General features: G+C 42.3%; 1 protein-coding gene across 2 annotated transcripts in view; it reads left to right on the top strand.

The window, feature by feature from the left end:
• mphosph6 (M-phase phosphoprotein 6) overlaps nucleotides 1-22,917 on the top strand; it is a 55,597-nt gene that overhangs the window by 4,734 nt on the left and 27,946 nt on the right. Inside the window, exons 2-3 of one of the 2 annotated variants that reach the window (XM_070898240.1) lie at nucleotides 11,997-12,110; nucleotides 17,914-18,026. In XM_070898240.1, the coding sequence (XP_070754341.1) occupies nucleotides 17,917-18,026 (110 nt within the window). In that variant the 5' untranslated portion in view covers nucleotides 11,997-12,110; nucleotides 17,914-17,916. The remainder of the gene's footprint in view (nucleotides 1-11,996; nucleotides 12,111-17,913; nucleotides 18,027-22,917) is intronic. The other variant, XM_070898239.1, reaches the window with a different exon arrangement.

Raw genomic sequence — 22,917 nt, 5'->3', positions numbered from 1 at the left:
GCTTTTGACAACCACCAGACAGCCAATGAAGTACTTTATGAAGTTTAAAAAAAATTCATTTATGGGATGTGGGCGTCACTGGCAAGGCCAACATTTGTTGCCCATCCCTAAATGTCCTTGAGAAGATGGTGCTGAGCCGCTGCCTTGAACCACTTCAGTCCTTGTGGTGAAGGTACTCCCATAGTGCTGTTCAAGAGGGAGTTCCAGGATTTTGCCCAGCAACGATGAAGGAATGGCAATATACTTCCAAGTCAGGATGGTGTGAGACTTGGGGGGGAACGTGGAGGTGGTGGTGATCCCATGTGCGGTGCTGCCTTTGTCCTTCTAGGTGTTTGGGAGATGCTGCCGAAGAAGCCTTGGCGAGTTGCTGCAGTGCATCTTATAGATGGTGCACACTGCAGCCACAGTACGTAAGTGATGGGAGGGGTGAATATTTAAGGTGGTGGATAGGGTACCAATCAAGCGGGCTGCTTTGTCCTGGATGGTGTCGAGCTTCTTGAGTGTTGTTGGAGCTGCATTCATCCAGGCAACTGGAGAGTATTCCATCACACTCCTGACTTGTGCCTTGTAGATGGTGGAAAGAAAGGCTTTGGGGAGCCGGGATGTGAGACACTCGCCGCAGAATACCCAGCCTCTACCTGTTCTTGTTGCCACAGTATTTATGTGGCTGGTCCAGTTAAGTTTCTGGTCAATGGTGACCCCCCAGGATGTTGATGATGGGGGATTCGGCGATGGTAATGCTGTTGAATGTCAAAGGCCGGTGGTTAGACATTCGCTTGTTGGAGATTGTCATTGCCTGGCACTTGTGTGACACAAATGTTACTTGCCACTTATCAGCCCAAGCCTGAATGTCATCCAAGTCTTGCTGCATGCGGGCATGGACTGCTCCATTATCTGAGGAGTTGCAAATGGCACTGAACACTGCAGTCATCAAAGAACATCCATACTTCTGTCTTTATGATGGAGGGAAGGTCATTGATGAAGCAGTTGAAGATAGTTGGACCTAGGACACTGCCCCGAGGAGCTCCTGCAGCGATGTCCTGGGGCTGTGATGATTGACCTCCAACCTCCACAACCATCTTCCTTTGTGCTAGATATGACTCCAGTCGGTGGAGAGTTTGCCCCCTGTTTCCCATTGACTTCATTTTTACTAGGGCTCCTTAATGCCACACCTGGTCACGTGCTGCCTTGATGTCAAGGGCAGCCACTTTCACCTCACCTCTGGAATTCAGCTCTTTTGTCCATGTTTGAACCAAGGCTGTACTGAGGTCTGGAGCCTAGTGGTCCTGGCGGAACCCAAACTGGGCATCAGTGAGCAGGTTATTGGTGAGTAAGTGCTGCTTGATAGCACTGTTTACCACACCTTCCATCACTTTGCTGATGATTGAGAGTAGACTGATGAGGCGACAATTGGCCGGATTGGATTTGTCCTGCTTTTTGTGGACAGGACATACCTGGCCAGTTTAGTCAGTGTTGCAATGTTGGAAACGTGGCTCCGACAAACAGCAATATAATAATGACCAGATAATCTGCTTTTCAGTAATGTTGATTGAGGGATAAATATTGGCCAGGACTCCATGAGGAACTACTCTGCTCTTCTTTGAAATAGTGCTGCAGGATCTTTTATGTCCACGTGAGAGAGCAGTTTAACGACTCATCCAAAAGATGGTACCTCCGACAGTGCTGCATTCCCTAAGTATTGCACTGAAGTGTCAGCCTAGATTATTGTACTCCAATCTCAGGAGTGGGATTTGAACCCACAACCTTCTGACTCGGGCGAGAGTGCTACCAACTGAGCCACAGCTGACACAGCTAAATGCAAAAGCAAAATACTGTAGATGATGGAAATCAGAAATAAAACCAGAAAATGTTGGAAATACTCAACAGGTGAGGTAGTATCTGAGACAAGAGAAACAGTTAATGTTTCAGGAAAGATCATCGACCTGAAACATTAACTCTGTTTCTCGCTCCACAACTGTTCCCTCACCTGCTGAGTATTTCCAGCATTTTCTGTTTTAAATATTTTCTCATTCTGGATAATTGCTGAGAGTGTGGTGTTTCCGCCTGCTTGGTGTCCTGTTATCATTCAGGATATAATGGAGCTTCTAATGACTTGGCTTTGGCTGATGGGACAGCCTGCTAGTTTAGATTTTGCAGGCTGTACTCCATCCACAGCAGCTTTGTGCTTAGAGACTGCTGACTGGAACGTTGCTCAAGTCCACTTTTTTGGACTTGGTAAAGATGGTGACAATTAGTCATGTCGTGTCTCCAAAGTGGAAATATTTCTCACGGCTGTGATTTTGTTTTGGAGAAATTGGAGGGCCAAGGCCCACTGAGCAGGACACTATCAAGGTTGAAAGAGTAGAAGAGAACGTGAGGTGCTGTTCAACCTCGATTATTTACTGTATGGAAGGCTGAATCAAGAACCAAAGACTTTTTTCAATCAAAGTCTCAGTTGTAGTTTAGTATGACAAACTAAATATGAAATCCTTGTGGCTAATGAAGGATATGAAGATAATTGAGGCTACTACTCATAGAATAGTACAGCACAGAAGGAAGCCATTCGGCCCATTGAATCTGCGCCATTGAAACATTTTCTATGTTTCTAAGAATGGGGATCAAGGGTTATGGCGAGAAAGCAGGAAGGGGGTACTGAAGTTTCATGTTCAGCCATGAACTCATTGAATGGCGGTGCAGGCTAGAAGGGCTGAATGGCCTGCTCCTGCACCTATTTTCTATGTTTCTATGTTTCTATGCGCCGGTTCTTTTGAAGTGCAATCTAGTTAGTTCCACTCACCCGCTCTTTCCCCATAGCCCTGCAATTTTTTTCTCCTTCACGTATTTATCCGATTCCCTTTGAAGGTTACTATTGAATCTGTATCCACCATCCTATCAGGCAGTGCATTCCAAATCCTAATCACTGGTTGCATAAAAAAGTTTTTCCTCTAGTTCTTTTACCAATCACCTTAAATCTGTGCCTTCTGGTTATCGACCCTTGAGCCATTGGAAACCATTTACTCTATCTCAAACCTTCATGATTTTAAACACCTCTGTCAAATCTCCTCTTAGAAACATAGAAAATAGGTGCAGGAGTAGGCCATTCGGCCCTTCTAGCCTGCACCGCCATTCAATTAGTTCATGGCTGAACATTCAACTTCAGTACCCCATTCCTGCTTTCTCGCCATACCCCTTGATCCCCCTAGTAGTAAGGACCTCATCTAACTCCTTTTTGAATATATTTAGTGAATTGGCCTCAACAACTTTCTGTGGTAGAGAATTCCACAGGTTCACCACTCTCTGGGTGAAGAAGTTCCTCTCTGATCTAAGAAGAACAACCCCAGCTTCTCCAGTCTATCCAAATAACTGTAATCCTTCATCTTTGGAACCATTCTCGTAAATCTTTCACGTACCTACTCTTAAAGCCTTCACATCCTTCCTAAAGTGTGGTGCCTAGAATTGAATGCAATACTCCAGCTGGGTCCGAACTAGTGTTTTATATAGATTTAGCTTAATTTTCTGGCTTTTTTACTCCATGCCTGTATTTATGAAGCCCAGAAAGTTTGGATTTTTAAAACATGAGGATTGTAAAATGATGGAAGGATTGTTGTTGCTAAGGAGTTGCACAGTGCTGAGGTCCTGGAAAGAATGAATTGGAGTAGGAAACTGTATTATGTTAAAGGTTCAGATCAATAGAGAGACTTGGAGGTAATAGTAGGTGACTTGTTAATAGAGCACAAACCATGTGAGATGGTTATAGGAAGGCAAATCAGGTTTTGGGGTGTATTGCTCGGATTGGGTGTATAACACAAAGTACTAAGGTTATACATCTCAGATGTACTTCACATTACAAAGAAATATGAATTTTTTACACATAATTGATCAACTGCATAGAGCACCACAAAGATAAACAGTGATTAACCTGCAGAAGCGGGGCAAATATTGGAGCTGAGATTATATGCTCTTTATTATACAAGGCTTTCTCTAACCTATCCATGGCTTTAATATCTTTTCTATAATGGGGTGTCCAGAACAGCAAGCAATATTTAGTACAAATTCAATATATATAAAATAAAGAATCCCATTTGTTTTTTTTAATGGCCTGATCTACCTACACTCCCACTAAGATGTATGTGTATGTTTTCCCATCACTCTCTGCTCCTGCACTCTGTTACGAGTCTTGCCATTTTAGGTATATTTCCTTTCACTCGCTGTGCTTTTTACTAAAATGTGCAACTTCAGATTTATCTGCATTTAATCATTACATAACTTATCCAGATGTGGTTTAACTATCAGGCAAACACAAACATGTCGGCATAGAATACTTTTGAATGTGGTACCTGTACTTCGAATATTGTGGATGTCCTATCAGCAAGCATTATATCATTTTAAAACTATCCCATGTAACCTATGAACGTGCAGTAAATTTTACTGCATTCAAAAAAATTTTTAATAAAGAGCATATAGATTGGTCAAATCAACTCGCACGGGATAGCCTGGAGGAGGAATTCATAGAATGCATACGGGATTGTTTCTTAGAACAGTATGTTACAGAACCTACAAGGGAGCTAGCTATCTTAGATCTGGTCCTCTGTAATGAGACAGGAATAATAAACGATCTCCTAGTAAAAGATCCTCTCGGAATGAGTGGTCACAGTATGGTTGAATTTGTAATACAGATTGAGGGTGAGGAAGTAGTGTCTCAAACGAGCATACTATGCTTAAACAAAGGGGATTACAGTGAGATGAGGGCAGAGTTAGCTAAAGTAGACTGGAAACACAGACTAAACGGTGGCACAATTGAGGAACAGTGGAGGACTTTTAAGGAGCTCTTTCATAGCGCTCAACAAAAATATATTCCAGTGAAAAAGAAGGGCGGTAAGAGAAGGGATAACCAGCCGTGGATAACCAGGGAAATTAAGGAGAGTATCAAATTAAAAACCAATGTGTATAAGGTGGCCAAGGTTGGTGGGAAAATAGAAGATTGGGAAAATTTTAAACGACAGCAAAGAATGACTAAGAAAGCAATAAAGAAAGGAAAGATAGATTACGAAGGTAAACTTGCGCAAAACATAAAAATGGATAGTAAAAGCTTTTACAGATATATAAAACGGAAAAGAGTGACTAAAGTAAATGTTGGTCCCTTAGAAGATGAGAAGGGGGATTTAATAATGGGAAATGTGGAAATGGCTGAGACCTTAAACAATTATTTTGCTTCGGTCTTCACAGTGGAAGACACAGAAACCATGCCAGAAATTGCTGGTCACAGGAATGTGGGAAGGGAGGACCTTGAGACAATCACTATCACTAGTGGGGTAGTGCTGGACAGGCTAATGGGACTCAAGGTAGACAAGTCCCCTGGTCCTGATGAAATGCATCCCATTAAAAGAGATGGCGGAAGTTATAGCAGATGCATTCGTTATAATCGACCAAAATTCTCTGGACTCTGGGGAGGTACCAGCGGATTGGAAAGCAGCTAATATAACGCCCCTGTTTTTAAAAAAAAAAGGGGCAGACAAAAGGCAGGTAACTATAGGCCGGTTAGTTTAACATCTTTGTGGGGAAAATGCTTGAAACTATCATTAAGGAAGAAATAGCGGGACATCTAGATAGGAATAGTGCAATCAAGCAGATGCAGCATGGATTCATGAAGGGGAAATCGTGTTTAACTAATTTACTGGCATTCTTTGAGGATATAACGAGCATGTGGATAGAGGTGTACCGATGGATGTGGTGTATTTAGATTTTCAAAAGGCATTCGATAAGGTGCCACACAAAAGGTTACTGCAGAAGATAAAGGTACGCGGGGTCAGTGGAAATGTATTAGCATGGATAGAGAATTGGCTGGCTAACAGAAAGCAGAGTGTCAGGATAAATGGGTCCTTTTCGGGTTGGAAATCGGTTGTTAGTGGTGTGCCACAGGGATCGGTGCTGGGACCACAACTGTTTACAATATACATAGATGACCTGGAAGAGGGGACAGAGTGTAGTGTAACAAAATTTGCAGATGACACAAAGATTAGTGGGAAAGCGGGTTGTGTAGAGGACACAGAGAGGCTGCAAAGAGATTTAGATAGGTTAAGCGAATGGGCTAAGGTTTGGCAGATGGAATACAATGTCGGAAAGTGTGAGGTCATCCACCTTGGGGGGGGGAGGGGGGGAAACAAAAAAAGGGAATATTATTTGAATGGGGAGAAATTGCAACATGCTGTGGTGCAGAGGGACCTGGGGGACCCTGTGCATGAAACTCTTTTAGAATCCCAAAAAGTTAGTTTGCAGGTGCAGCAGGTAATCAGGAAGGCGAATGGAATGTTGGCCTTCATTGCGAGAGGGATGGAGTACAAAAGCAGGGAGGTCCTTCTGCAACTGTATAGGGTATTTGGTGAGGCCGCACCTGGAGTACTGCGTGCAGTTTTGGTCACCTTACTTAAGGAAGGATATACTGGCTTTGGAGGGGGTACAGAGACGATTCACTAGGTTGATTCCGGAGATGAGGGGGTTACCTTATGATGATAGATTGAGTAGACTGGGTCTTTACTCGTTGGAGTTCAGAAGGATAAGGAGTGATCTTATAGAAACATTTAAAATAATGAAGGGGATAGACAAGATAGAGGCAGAGAGGTTGTTTCCACTGGTCGGGGAGACTAGAACTAGGGGGCACAGCCTCAAAATACGGGGGAGCCAATTTAAAACCGAGTTGAGAAGGAATTTCTTCTCCCAGAGGGTTGTGAATCTGTGGAATTCTCTGCCCAAGGAAGCAGTTGAGGCTAGCTTATTGAATGTATTCAAGTCACAGCTGGATAGATTTTTAACTAATAAGGGAATTAAGGGTTATGGGGAGCGGGAGGGTAAGTGGAGCTGAGTCCACGGCCAGATCAGCCATGATCTTGTTGAATGGCGGAGCAGGCTCGAGGGGCTCGATGGCCTACTCCTGTTCCTAATTCTTATGTTCTTATATAATCTCAGTTCCAATATTTGCCCCACTTCTGCAGGTTAGTCACTGTCTATCTTTGTGGTACTCTATGCAGTTGATCAATTATTTGTAAAAAAATATTTATTTCTTTGTAATGTGAAGTATATGTGAGATGCCTGGACGCATTTGCAGTTTACAAAAAGCATTGAATTGGGTTAAAATATGACCTGATCTGAGGTTTGTTTCTTTATTGTGTGAATTTGAACTACTTGCTTATTAATAAATGCATTTATTTTGTTTGTTTAATGGAAAAAACGTATCTTGACAAATATGTTGGAGAATTCCAGAAACCTCCCAAGTTACTGCAATGTATCTGCAAACATCTATGATTATGAGCATTGCTTTATGCAGCTGTGGCTACTATAGTTCTGTACTACATCAATATGTAACTGGATTACCTTACTGGTTATTTGTGTAGATTGGATACTGCAGCATAAAGGCAATAGAAAATAGTTCAAAATGTCTACAATATGATTTTTGAGGATGGGGACAAAGGGATAAGTAGTTAATCCTGATTAAAGCTAAAGTGTATTTGTTTGCACTTATTCTCTATGACTGTGAAACCAAAAGGAGCCCAGTGTCAATGCATCATTTGTAGAGGATGTGATAATATTTAACTCAATTATATATTATGTAAATGATGCAGTATAGTACATCAATTGTGCTAGATGCGTTTATACGGCACATTTCAGCAGAACTGTGATTAGTTTAAATAGCTACTTTGGCTGTCTGAAATTCTGGTGTTCATCCAACATTTAATTTTCCCCAGCTCCTCTGCAAAGTGCAACTGAGCCATTTTACAGCATATATGTACAGGAGTTGATATTACAATGTGGAGCACACATATAAAGCATAATAAAAATTGATTTAAGGTAATTGACAAAAGAACTAGAGAAGACATGAGGAAAAGCTTTTTTACGCAACAAATGGTTAGGATTTGGAATGGAATGCCTGATAGGGTGGTGAATACAGAGTCGGTAGTAGTCTTCAAAAGTGAATTGGATAAATACTTGAAGGGGGAAAAATTGCAGGGTTATGGGGAAAGAGTGGGGGAGTGGGACAAACTAAAAGAGCCAGTGCAAACTTGATGGGCCGAATGGCCGCCTTCTGTGCTATACTATTCTATGATTCTATTCTATGATATTGTCAACAGAAACAAAAGCCTTGTGATGTTATAGTTTCACAGTGCAATTTCCAAGTGTTGGGTTGAACAGTCAGAAGGCCAAAAGGGGGTCCTGCATTGTCAGATGTGAGCTGTCTGCCTTTTCGGTGGTCATAAAAAATTCTGTAGTATCATTTGAAGAGAAGTAGGGAGATCTCCGTGTCCTCGCCAACATTACTCCCTCAATCAGCTTTACTAAAAACAGATTAATGGGACATTTGTGTTATTTGCTGTTTGTGGAATGTTACTGTACAGATTAGCTGCCACATTTGCCTACATAACAGCACATACATTTCAAAACAAATTCATTGGATGTCTTGTGGATACAACAAAGCACTACATAAATGCAAGTTCACCTTTCTATACAGATCTGAATGGAATAAAATGAAGTGGACATACAATGGCAACTCATTAGCAGAAAAATTAAAAACCTTTCTGGTACCATGCCATGCTAAATGAAATAATTGGATGTAATGATTTTTCTTTGGTCAGCTGGGTGTCTGATACTGCAGAAACCTATCACCGTGTGTTTGAGTCTCTAAATCAAGTTACTGAGAAATCTAATCCTGTAGAGGTTTCTGTTTGCCCAGTAAGGAGTGGACCTGCTCTCCATATGTACACAACTCGCTTACTCAAGTTCAGGAAACGTAATGAAGAAATTCCCAAATGCGCACTGCAATGTTCCCTGCAAGCTGCACGTTGTTCTGCGTGGCCTGTTTCTTTTGCTGCATGATTCCTTTAAATTTCTGCGCATGCGCAGTACTTACAATGGAAAAACCGGTGAGCGGCCTGCGTGGGACCTTTCCCATTGCTGCTCGGCCACGCAGCTTAGAGGGAGCATTCATGCACAGTACCACCGCTGGAGGTGAACCAACTAAACATAGAAACATAGAAAATAAGTGCAGGAGTAGGCCATTCGAGCCTGCACCACCATTCAATATGATCATGCAACTTCAGTACCCCATTCCTGCATTCTCTTCATACCCCTTGATCCCTTTAGCTGTAAGGGCCACATCTAACTCCCTTTTGAATATATCTAACGAACTGGCCTCAACAACTTTCTGTAGTAGAGAATTCCACAGGTTCACAATTCTCTGCGTGAAAAAGTTTCTCCTCATCTCTGTCCTAAATGGCTTACCCCTTATCCTTAGACTGTGACTCCTGGTTCTAGACTTCCCCAACATCGGGAACATTCTTCCTGCATCTAACCTGTCCAATCCCGGCAGAATTTTGTGTTTCTATGAGATCCCCTCCCATTCTTCTAAATTCCAGTGAATGTAAGCCTAGTCGATCCAGTCTTTCTTCATATGCCAGTCCTGCCATCCCGGGAATCAGTCTGGTGAACCTTCGCTGCACGCCCTCAATAGCAAGAATGTCCTGCCTCAGATTAGGAGACCAAAACTGTACACAATATTCAAGGTGTGGCCTCACAAGGCCCTGTACAACTTCAGTAAGACCTCCCTGCTCCTATACTCAAATCCTCTCGCTTTGAAGGCCAACATGCCATTTGCCGCCTTCACCGCCTGCTGTACCTGCATGCCAATTTTCAATGACTGATGTACCATGGTCTCTTTTCACCTCCCCTTTTTCTAATCTGTCACCATTCAAATAATATTCTGCCTTCCTGTTTTTGCCACCAAAGTGAATAGCCTCACATTTATATACATTATACTGTATCTGCAATGTATTTGCCCACTTGCCTAACCTGTCCAAGTCACCCTGCAGCCTCTTAGCATCCTCCTCACATCTCACACTGCCACCCAGCTTAGTGTCATCTGCAAACTTGGAGATATTACATTCAATTCCTTCGTCTAAATCATTAATGTATATTGTAAATAGCTGGGGTCCCAGCACTGAACCTTGCGGTACGCTACTAGTCACTGCCTGCCATTCTGAAAAGGACCTGTTTATTCCTACTCTTTGCTTCCTGTCTGCCAACCAGTTCTCTATCCACGTCAATACATTACCCCCAATACCATGTGCTTTAATTTTGCACCATTAATCTCTTGTGTGGGACCTTGTCAAAAGCCTTTTGAAAGTCCAAATACACCACATCCACTGGTTCTCTCTTGTTCCACTGACTTCTCATAAAGGCACAACTCCTTGCTGGTGTACAATTAGTTCTATAAACACTGGCAGTCCTCCAGTATCTTGTCTCAGTCTTGGTCTATCAGGCTGATGGTCAGCCATTCTTCATTTGTGAGGCCAGACAGTTAATGATGACAGGCTATTCAACTTGGGGGTAGGACACCACAACCAAGTCCAATCTTGTCATTCAGTGCAATATATATGTAATATATCGTACATACATACATTGCAGTAGGAGCCACTGGGAGGCAATCTGCACTGGGAATCCTGCTGATTTTTCCCTCCCTAGAACGATGAGGTTAATTGTAGCTATGACAACTGAGATCGTGATTGTGAACTGAATATGGGACATTCTGGCCTGTGAGTTGTCACACACTGGCTTCACCAAGTGAGCCATTGAGGAGGGGGAGGGGGACTGCTTTCATCTACATTTTTGCTTTAAGTTTTAAATTTAGTGAAAGGTTACAGAGCACTAATAATTATTAGGTCAGATCGGCCATTTTGAAACTGAGCCAGCACCAGAGCTGTGGCTGAACATTCGCCCTCCTTTGTTGTCTGACACAAAAGTTTCAATGGGATGAATGGCCTAACATCTTGCTGCCTTGGTAAATTCTCTGCCATGTATGGCTCTATTCCTAACCCAGAACATGTGTAATGAGAGCTACTTGAGGGAACTATCCAACCGCAACACCAGCGACAGGTCGGGTCCATAAAAGGAGCAGTGTGGACGCCCCAACCTGCGTGAGAACACCAGTGGCAGGCCGGGGCCATAAAAGGAGCAGCGTGGAGGCATACCACTACAGGGAGCAGCACGTGCTGGTGCAGGAGGGTGACGGCAGTGAAGAGTGACGTCATCAAGGTCCAGGTCGGTGATTGGAACATGGGCAGATACAGCAGGAGTGGCAAGATCAGTGCGAAGGAGCGGCAAGAGACTGTAGAAGGACGTGATCGGGGCCCAGGAGAGGCGTGAGTTCGAGGCCAGGGGCAGCACGGGCCAGCCCATACTGCGATATGTGCGCGCACTAGGTCCGTGCAGCAGAGCTGGTCTTGGGTAATCCTTGCCACTGGACCAAGACCTAGTTTTGTCAAACCCGTGTGGTAGCTGGTGTGCAACGGCCACCACATGTTAAAAAAAATCCAGGTATCTTCCACCCTTGAGGGTCCTTCATTGAAACACCTGTGAACTCATCCTTTTTTGGCATGGAAGCAAGTCATCCTCGTTTCAAGGGACCTATGATGATGATGACACTATGACTCCACTGTTTGACTTGATTTCCTTGTGCACTGAGGTGTGAAATATGCATTTGAACTTCAATCTCTTACATTAACGTAGAACTCCTTAACCTGAAATCCATCTTCTTGTCGCACTGGTTTCTGCAAAGAGCTGTATTTCTTGCCTAATCTGATATGACATGAGAATGGGGCAGTTCTTTGAAATTATCACTTGGGGATAGGTGAGGAGGCTGTTACTGTCAGATTTCAATTCTTCCCATTGCAAACTTGGACAGAATGTAGATTCCAATATGCGGCTACTGTTCGATAGGGTATAGATTGTATGTATGGTCCAGTATTAAGGCTGATTACATTTGTCACTGAGCTGAGAATGAATCTTGGGTAGGATACTGCACATGCATTGCTTGCTACCAATTGTTAATTTCCCTGACACAACTAGTGGATAGAGATTATCAGTGCCCCCTCTTGGAAGGATAAAGATAACAAATCTAGGCGACTTCATTTCATAGGGGAAATTTTAATTCTATGGTCATATCTTTCTAGGTTGAAAGAGTTGAACAGTGAGACATGAGATCACGAAAAGTGAAAGGGACTTGTATGGCTAACCTTACCAATAGTATGTGGATACTAGCTTAGTGAGGACTGCTAGACCCCAAGGTAAATAATGTTTTTATGCAGGGAAGAATAAATGAGCAAAATAGATATAATTGAAAAAATCAAAAAAACAGATTATACTATGTATGTATATTTTAACAAAGAAAGGACTTTGCCGACAAAACAGTCACTGTACTTCAAAACAAAGCAATTCATTGTATGAAGTAATTTTGAGATGTTGAGACAATATGGCAGATATACCTGTATGTTCCACGTTTGTGGTCTTTTTAAAAAAATATATATATATCTAATCCCAAAATTAAGTTTTAAATTAAGAAATCCTGGAATCGCAACTCAGTCAAAAAATACTAATGCATGTGTTCTCAGAAGTGCAGTTGATGAATGATACCCCAGACAATCCAGCCTGAGGAAGCGATACAATTAACTGCATTGATGACTTATTGGCACAGTTCTTGCAATAAGCAGCAAAAAAAGAACATCGTGTTATTTTAGAAACAAACCCATAAAGGGCTGGTTTTTCGGCTTTGATGTTTTTGGGGCGATAATGGCGGCAGGGCACGAAAGCGAGCGCCCGGGAATAGTTTGCGCCTCAGCAATTAAGTTTGAGCAGCTGGGCCCTGCGTCAGTGCGAGGCGCGTTTTCCGGCGGACTGGTCGGGCAATAGTCAAAACTCACGCCGCTGTCACAACCAGGGGTGTTGTACACCGGGTGCAGTTCTTCTGGGCGGTGCTGCTCCACTCCGCCGCAAAACTGGACCTGAGGGATCGCTGCAGGGCGCTGGAAGCTGATAACCCAGCCAAAACCCATTGCCGCCGCTCTGGGGCAAGAAACGGAGTGGAGGAGACCCAAAAATCCAGCTCATGATGTTGAAACACACAGTCAGTCAGCATCTGTGGACAGAACTGACAAGTTATTGTTTTAGGCCTTTATCAAAACACTGATTTTGCTTCCTATTTGCAGTATTTCTTTGCTTTTTATTTTGTTTTGAAATTCTTTTGGATGATGCAGAACCAGTGTCCTACATGGATATCCAGAATTTTTCATTGGTGAAGTTTTCCATATTCTTAGCAACTGGCTGTGAACTATTTTGTAATTAATTAAAAGGATCATCTGAAGAATCACTGTTGTTTAGCTTTGAAGACTAGCAAAACTGCACATTGAAATCATTCAAAGCAAAATTGTGTTGCCAGTTTGCTTCTCTCTAATATTTGAGCTGGTGATACTGTGAGCAGTGAATTGCCTGATCCACATTGCAAGACTGGGGTTTTGCAGTCCTGTTGCAGTATTGAACAGCCCCTTTCTGGAATAACTTACTAGAATGAAAATGTGCTCTATTATAAGTTTGTTATTTTATCCACAACTGACCTAAAGTAAATTACTTGTTCTATATGTCACTCCTGGATCATTCCAATCATTAAGAGTCCAATTGATGTTTGACCATTTCAAGCAATGCATTTATTCATTGTAGACTGCTAACCAAGCTAAATCTCTGAAAAGTGGCACTCAACTAATACATTTTACATGCACGCTAGAATGCTCAGTAATTGCTTTGTATTAAAGTTTTATGTCCTAAACGTATGAGGCATTTTCAAAGCTAACATTGCTTGGCAGAAATTGTGGAGCTATCAGCATTTCAACACATTTGTATCATCAGCCCTTGGAATGCATCAGAAGGCCTGGCCATTTATCAAAAACTAAAATGAGTGCTAATATAGGTAGGGCATGTTTTATGGTTACAGTAGAAGATTTTAAGGAATCAGGATATTTCTAAAATTTTTACACAATAGAGCTACTTAATACTTTGACACTAATAATGTCAATTATTGTTTAATTGCATGACTATAACCTTTGGGTACAATTGTTATCTCCATTTTAGTGATATTTTTCCCTTCCAGGTACTGCATCCACGAATATATCCCTCTGCTTACGTATCACTTAATCTGGCTATACCACAGCCATACGTATACTTTAGAAGCTTACCTGTGAAAGCCCAATTACTCAAGCGTGCACACAGTGTTAAAGTCTCTTACTGATACAGTATCTGCCACTTCCAGTTCCACTTTCGGAAGTGCTGTCCTATTAACCATAAGGGCAGTAGATGTGGCCTGCATCTTGCAGATAAAAGTGTCACTGCATCGCACAGTTTCTGTAATCTTCCTTAATAATGGTCCATAAGTCAAAGTGTCTGCACGTTTTCTCTAATCTATGTGAGTTGGACTGCATGATTATAGAGGCTGTTCAGCTAAAGGCAAATAGTGATTTTTAACAAATTTGGTTGATATCTTTTTCTCTTCATTTTCAGTGTTCAGTAATTTAGGAAAATAAATTGCAGACATTGCATTTGTGATGCATTATTTACTGTAAATTTTCAAATTAATCTGCAGACACACAAAAAAATGAGTTAACAGTTGAGGGAGTCCAAACAAATGTAGCCTGGAAAAACAGATTGGGTTTAAAAAAAAAATTTATTTAAAAAGTAGTTAAGGTGATGGGCAAAGAGTTTGACCCCAGTATTTTATTTAACCTACTGTACACAGAAGAACAGGTTTAGAGTTACTGTACTGTGAAAGTCAACTAAATTCTGCCAAATTTATATTTTACAGATGACTGCAAATCTACAAGATTACAAAAAACACATTCCCACATTGCTGCCAGATTCTTAACTAGGTTAAAACATAAATGCAGTTAACAAAAATAAAATAAAAGTTATGTTTTTAAAAAGAAAAATCTTATTCTGTGTCTGTTCATCCATGGAATAGTCAGAAAGATATGGGAAATTTAACTTGATTCTGTCTCTCATGCCCCCCCCCCTCCCCCTCCACAAAAGAAAATCTACTACCACCATAGGGATGACATCTGAGCAATAATTGATTAATTTAATGTGGTATAAATGCAGTGATTTGCATTATGTTAGTCGACATTCTCATTTAAATGCATTGAAAACTGCTGAGTACACACAGTAAAGTGCCATAGTAAGGTGCCACATAAAAGGTTACTGCACAAGATAAAAGTTGACGGGGTTGGGGTAATATATTAGCATGGATAGAGGATTGGCTAACTAACAGAAAACAGAGAGGCGGGATAAATGGTTCAGTCTCTGGTTGGCAATCAGTAACTAGTGGGGTGCCGCAGGGATCGGTGCTGGGACCCCAATTATTTACAATTTATATTAACGACTTGGAAGAAAGGACCGAGTATAGTGTAGCCAAGTTTGCTGATGATACAAAGACGGGAGGAAAAGCAATGTGTGAGGAGGACACACAAAATCTGCAAAAGGACATAGACAGGCTAAGTGAGTGGGCAAAAATTTGGCACATGGAGTATAATGTTGGAAAGTGTGAGGTCATACAATTTGGCAGGAAAAAAAAATCAAAGAGTATGTTATTATTTAAATGGAGAAAGATTTCAAAGTGCTGCAGTACAGCAGGACCTGGGAGTACTTGTGCACGAAACAGAAAAGGATAGTATGCAGGTACAGCAAGTGATCAGGAAGGCCAATGGAATCTTGGCCTTTTATTGCAAAGGGGATAGAGTATAAAAGCAGGGAGGTCTTGCTACAGTTGTACTGGGTATTGGTGAGGACACCCCTGGAATACTGTGTGCAGTTTTGGTTTCCATGTTTACAAAAGAATATACTTGCTTTCGAGGCAGTTCAGAGAAGGTTCACTAGGTTGATTCTGGAGATGAGGGGGTTGACTTATCAGGAAAGGCTGAGTAGGTTAGAATTCAGAAAAATGAGAGATGATCTTATCGAAACATATAGGGCCCAAGTTTCCACACGATAAAAAACGGGCGCCCCTCCGAGCTGGAAAAACGGCGCTGGAAAAAAACGCGCGATTCTGGAGCGCCCTGCAGCTCCATGTCTGCTTGGCGCGGCGCTGATTTTGTAAGTGGGAGGGGGCGGGTACCATTTAAATTTGTTTTTTTCCTGCCGGCAACGCTGTGCGTGCGCGTTGGAGCGTTCACACACGCGCAGTGTGAAGGAAACATTGGCACTCGGCCATTTTTGTAGTTCTTTGTAGCTGTTTAATTTTTGAACATTTTTTTAATAAAAGCACATTGCCATCAACACTGAGGCTTCTTGCAACAGTGAGAAGGCTGCAGGAAGCCTCATAAAGTTGAGGCAGCCGTTTCCCCCCCCCCCCCCCCCCCCAGCGGGAACGAACGGCTTCCTTCCCCCTCCCCCCCCCCCCCCCCGCCGCAGCATTCTCCCTGGCTGAATGGCTGAAGCACTTTCTCACAGGTAGGAAGATGGTTTATTTAATCTTTTCTTTGCTTAAAATTTTTTATTCAGGTTGGATTTATTTGTATAATATTTGTATAAGTATAAATAAGGATTTATTATAGAATTTAATGACTTCCCTCCCCCCACCTCGTTCTGGACGCCTAATTTGTAACTTGCACCTGATTTTTTTAATGTGTAGACAAGGTTTTTTTTCAGTTCTACAAAAATCTTCACTTGCTCCATTCTAAGTTAGTTTGGAGTACGTTTTCACTGTGGAAACTTTGAAATTAGGCATCAGTGGCCGGACACGCCCCCTTTTGAAGAAAAAATTCTGTTCCAAAGTGGAACTGTTCTACCTGACTAGAACTGCAGAAAAAAAAATGTGGAGAATTGCGATTTCTAAGATAGTCCGTTCTCCACCAGTTGCTCCTAAAAATCAGGCACAAATCATGTGGAAACTTGGGCCCATTAAATTATGAGGGGGCTTGACAAGGTGGGTGGAGAGAGGATGTTTCCACTGATGGGGGAGACTAGAACTATAGGGCACAATCTTAGAATAAGGGGCTGCCCATTTAAAACAGATGAGAAATTTCTCTGAGGGTTGTAAATCTGTGGAATTCGCTGCCTCATAGAGCTGTGGAAGCTGGGACATTGTCTATTTCTGTCTTAAATTTATTCAGTTTCTTAAACGATAAGGGGTTATAGGAAGCAGGCGGGGAAGTGGAGCTGAGTCCATGATTGGATCAGCCATGATCATATTGAATGGCGGAGCAGGCTCGAGGGGCTGTATGGCCTACTCCTGCTCCTATTTCTTATGTTCTTATGTTCTTAGTATTGCAGCATGATGAAATTCGAGCTTTAAGGAAGAACTTTCATTTTAAATAGCACCTTTTTTATGTCCTCGGGACTTCCAAAGCACTTGACAATCGATGAATTACTTTTGAAGTGCGGTCACTATTGTTGTGTCGGAAACGTGAAAGCCAGTTATTGTGCATGACAAAGTTCCTCAAACAGCAATGCAATGATGACCAGTTAATCTGTTTGTGATGGTGTTGGTTGAGGGTTAAATGTTGGTCAGGACCCTGGAGAACTCGCCTGCCTTTCTTTGAATCATGCCATGGGGTCTTTTACATACACCGTTGCAGCTGTAATTCAGTTTGGAAAAAATATTTGCTGTTGTGTTTACACTAGTTTGTATTACTTGGGTTAGTTTCCAATATCTGTGAATATTGTTCAAAAGTGATCTTGTTCTGTTTGAAATAAATCATTTTGCCAGCACTTTACTTTTACCATACATCACAGTAGTAGTGCACAGGGGCATTTGGTAAAGGTATGCATTGGCGCAGAGGAAAGCTGTGCGAGTCTAGAAAGGATTACATGCAAGAAAGTATAGAATGAAACAATGAACAGCAAGGAAATCGCCAGTAAGGGATATATAACCTCAAAATAACTTACGAAGGATACTGACTTGTTTCAGACGGATTGCTTAGAATACAACATGGGGTCATTGTGGCATCACTCTTAACTATGATACGTTTGGCTTTGATACTTTAAATCAACAAATTAAAACTGTTTTTAATTTCTAAGAGTAATTGATGTTAGTATTTGATTTTCTTTTAGTTTATGCAGCGGAGTTTGGATACAGAGACCAAGAAGCAGTTGGAAGAAGAAGAAAAGAAGATAATTAGTGATGAACACTGGTATTTGGACTTGCCAGAATTGAAAGAAAAAGAGTAAGTGAACAATTCTTTGAAGATTCATTAATGGCACCACTTGAGTAAAGTTGCAGCATCTCTTCCCAAGCAATTTCAGGTTAGTTTTTGAAATTCAAAAATAATTGTGTACTCAACTTGAAAGTAAGATCAACTAAGTTTACTGAATTGGATGTGATCTAGAAGACAAACAAATAATTTTTTTTTAAATGGTGGTAATTTCTGTAACATCACCATTTCATCACTGTACAATTGAATGTTCATTGGTCCATTCTGTACTTTCTTGCATGTAATCTTTTCTAGACTCTTACAGCTTTCCTCTGCGCCAATGCATAGCTTTACCAAATGTTTCTGTATTATTTTTCAAAATAAATTATAACCATTTTTTGGCAAGTGAATATTTAATTAAGGCAACTTCAAGTTATATGTTTTTGATGAGTGCTGAGAAACATTTAAAAATGTATTGTAGTATTGACTTGTATTAGTGATGAATATTTTGTGTATTAAATAATCGACTTAACTATTTTACAGCAAAGCAGTTTATTAACAAAATTATTTTAACATATTCTCGACAGTGCTACTGAATGCAATTTTGTTAGGATCAAATGAAAGAGGTACAGTTTTGTTATCGTGGCTAAAAACACATGCTTTACGTTTGTAGCTTCTAAAACCTATGCACTCTAGACTGTACACAGCAGTCTATTCTGCTTATAAATGCACAATTCTGCTTGATGAAATCTGCATAATCCTATAAGTATGCCTTTGTTAGTACGTGGTTTATGTGTGGCTTCAAACTAAAATGCTGGAAAGAGATCCAATCTAATTAAGGTTACATCACAAAACCTTTGCAGTAACACTGAAGATGGTGTGTAAATGGATTTGAAGATAGATAGCCTCTCCTGTCTAACTCGAACATCCGGTGGTTTCAGATCTTAGATAGGGGTGTAAATACAGTCTTCTGTAGCTTGGATCCTGAAGAGCAATGAAGAGCTAAGGAAGAGACATTTTCAATAATCATTGAAATGATTAGTTGTCCCTCCTGGGATAAAGTTAAGAATAATTTGAGTGTCTCCAGAATTGACCAATTTGCGCATGTATTGTAATACCATGACATCACCACTGAAGCTTGGGTTGGGTTTTAGTTGTACCTGTGTTGAATGGGGCCTTAAACGGAAGTGAGTTTGGAAGTTTGTGCAGTGCAAGATAAATAATCTAGCACTAGATCTGAAGCAACTTATGAAGTTGCATTTGAGATATCAGGAGACGGTTATCTATAATCCAGCACTTGGCGTTTACATTGATAACTGACTCCCTTATCCTGGTGGCAGATTTGTAGATGCAGTTTTTTGTGATCCAGGAGAGAAAATCTTCAAGTTTTCAACTGTAACAGCAGCAGTATAGAAGCAGCTTTAGAGTGCTGTAGGAGTAGAAGCACTATCAGCAATTTAGTTCATCTATGTTGGTGATCGAATTGTTTGGAAGATGAGAGACTTTTTTTTTTAAGCAGGCAAATGAAAGTAATATCATGGAACTGCAGTCATCTGGGATTACAGAGGGAGTTGTCATGTAAATAGACCAGTTAGGAGTCTTTTATTAGGAGTTGGCATGAATCCAGCTTGTGTTGAACAAAGTGTTTTTTCTCATGTTTTTCAGCTGGGGACAGTTGGGGAATTATGTGAATGTTTTACTGGGTGCAGTTTTCGCCAATGCTGTTTTTTGGCATATTACAAGAGTTATGCCGTTTTATTTGGCCCCGATTACTCCAAAAAAAAATCTTGCAAGTTTCCCGTTCTAATTTTTGAAATTGGCCCGCGCAACCTGTCCTTTAGCTTTGCGGGGTGGAACCTAATGCCTGCATTGAAAAAACGATGCCCCCCCCCTTCTGTGTATGCGTGAAAAAAAGAGCATTTTTTAGTTGACTGCTATGGACGCGCATGCCCAGTGCAGCTCCCGGTCTGCATTTGGCCATTTTTAAAGAGCCAGTTGTGTGTGAGAACTTTAATTCTCAATGAAAAATTGGAGCTGCAATATGCAACACGGCTCAAGGACCAAAAATTTCTCTCAGGACGAAGTGGAGGCACTAGTTACTGTAATTGAGGCCAGATGGCACGAGCTGGACACTAGCAGAGGTCACATAAAAGTTTCACAAAAATAAATGAAACGCTGGAACCAACTTGCAGAAGATTACTGTGCAATGGTGACCACCCTGAGGTCTGGACACTAGTGCAAAAAGAAGTGGCAGGACCTTGGTCAAGTAGTTAGTGTAAGTAATATTTTCATTTATTCACTGGAATTGCAGTTTGTAAATGTGACCATCTGTATGTCCCACCCAGCAGAAAGACACGCTCTCTAAAAAGTTATATTTTCATCTTTGCAGAGGAAAGTGGCACACAACAAAAGGGAAATAACTCGAACAGGAGAAGGCCTGGCAAATCTGCACCCAAACTTGAAAGACAGGGTCACCACTTTGATGGGTCCTGCCTGGAGAAAAGCAACCACCACTGCACGAGCTGGGCCCACACTCGAGGGAGAGGGCAAGTCCTGCAAATTCCACATTCTGGCTTTGCTAAAAAAATCAAGTACTGTGCAGGCTAGCTATGCTTCAGTTCATGGGGATTTCTCCGTCAGCTATGCTTTGGTTGATGCAATGTACTATCATTCATCGTGGTCCTTCAAATGAGCTTGCTGCCTGCGCTTTGTGAGCCTACTCATGCCATCCTGCCCCCTCCTCTGCTGCCCATTTGTCTGTTCTGTTGTATTTTGCAGAACTTGAGACCAACCCTGACGAGGCTGAAGCCGATGCAGAAGAAGATTCAGATGTAGACGAGCCTGAAGAGGAGAACATCTTCCAATCCCACTTTCCAGACCAAGAGCATGGGGGTAAGGGGAACAGGAAGAGGAAGGGGGAGAATGAAGCCCTCACTCTGGAGGAGGTGCAGGTCCGCCCATTGAGGTGTCAGCCCCTTTCCTGAGTGGTACAAGTGTTGGGACATTCCATGGTTTCGCACAGTCCAAAATCGGGGGTTGCAGCAAGGCACATCCAGGGCCCCACAGTCTGAGGCTGCGGGACCCAGTGGGATACAGCGAGTCACACCCATGGTGAGGCGGGGAAGCAGAGCTCGACAGCGCTCTCCTGATGTGCATAGAAACATAGAAAATAGGCCATTCAGCCCTTTGAGCCTGCACCACCATTCAATAAGATCATGGCTGATCATTCACCTCAGTACCTCTTTCCTGCTTTCTCTCCATACCCCTTGATCCCTTTAGCCATAAGGGCCATATCTAACTCCCTCTTGAATATATCCAACGAACTGGCATCAACAACTCTCTGCGGTAGAGAATTCCACAGGTTAGCACTCTCTGAGTGAAGAAGTTTCTCCTCATCTCAGTCCTAAATGGCTTACCCCCTTATCCTTAGACTAAGTCCCTGGTTCTGGACTTCCCCAACATCGGGAACATTCTTCCTGCATCTAACCTGTCCAGTCCCATCAGAATTTTATATGTTTCTATGAGAACCCTTCTCATCTCTCATCCTTCTAAACTCCAGTGAATACAGGCCCAGTCGATCCAGTCTCTCCTCATATGTCAGTCCTGCCATCCCGGGAATCAGTCTGGTGAACCTTTGCTGCACTCCCTCAATAGCAAGAACGTCCTTCCTCAGATTAGGATACCAAAACTGAACACAATATTCCAGGTGGGACCTCACTAAGGCCCTGTACAACTGCAGTAAGATCTCCCTGCTCCTATACTCAAATCCCATAGCAATGAAGGCCAACATACCATTTGCCGCCTTCACTGCCTGCTGTACCTGCATGCCAATTTTCAATGACTGATGTACCATGACACCCAGGTCTCGTTGCACCTCCCCTTTTCCTAATCTGCCACCATTCAGATAATCTGCCTTCGTGTTTTTGCCACCAAAGTGGATAACCTCACATTTATCCACATTATACTGCATCTGCCATGCGTTTGCCCACTCACCTAACCTGTCCAAGTCACCCTGCAGCCTCTTAGCGTCCTCCTCACAGCTCACACCGCCACCCAGTTTAGTGTCATCTGCAAACTTGGAGATATTACACTCAATTCCTTCATCCAAATCATTGATGTATATTGTAAAGAGCTGGGGTCCCAGCATTGAGCCCTGCGGCACCCCACTAGTTACTGCCTGCCATTCTGAAAAGGACCCGTTTATCCCAACTCTCTGCTTCCTGTCTGCCAACCAGTTCTCTATCCACGTCGGTACATTACCCCCAATGCCATGTGCCTTAATTTTGCACACCAGTTTCTTGCAGGATCTAACAGATGTGATTCAGATGATGGCAATGAGTGCGGAAAGCATTGATCTTGGGTGATCACTCCTAAAAGCTATCAGTGGGGTGGATGAGGTGGTATCGGGACCGCTGGGAGAAGTAACAACACGAGAAATGGGAACGCTGTCCGGGCACATGAGGGAGGGAATGTTGCAGGTAGTTGAGACACTGTCAGAGCACATGAGTGAGGGAATGTCGGAGTTAGCTGCTGCAATAAGGGAACACGCCCAGACCCCACGGCCATTGACGGAATCAACTGCCACTCCCACACCAGTCCCCAGACCAGCCTCTGAAAAAGCCCAAGCCAGGCCTTCCACATTACTGCCTGCTCACGCCCCGCCCCCCCCCCCCCCCTCAAGAAATGCGCATTACCCAAGATGCTCAAAAGAATAAGCTTGGTCCAACCCGAGAAACATTGCGCCACCGCCTGCGGGCAGAGGTGATGTCACCAAGACCAAGCGCAACAGGCGGTCTTCGAATAAGGTGGGAGATGAGTGCAGCCTTTCTTTGTTGCTGTTGTTATTGTTGTTACTGTTATAACTGTTCTCACATTAAACGTTTTTTGTAAGTGATGTAAATTTGCAAGTTTAAAAGTTTTTGAA

Source organism: Pristiophorus japonicus, chromosome 13 (genome assembly GCF_044704955.1).
Source record: "Pristiophorus japonicus isolate sPriJap1 chromosome 13, sPriJap1.hap1, whole genome shotgun sequence".
Taxonomy (NCBI): Eukaryota; Metazoa; Chordata; class Chondrichthyes; family Pristiophoridae; genus Pristiophorus; species Pristiophorus japonicus.
This window is presented reverse-complemented; position numbering and strand designations above follow the sequence as displayed.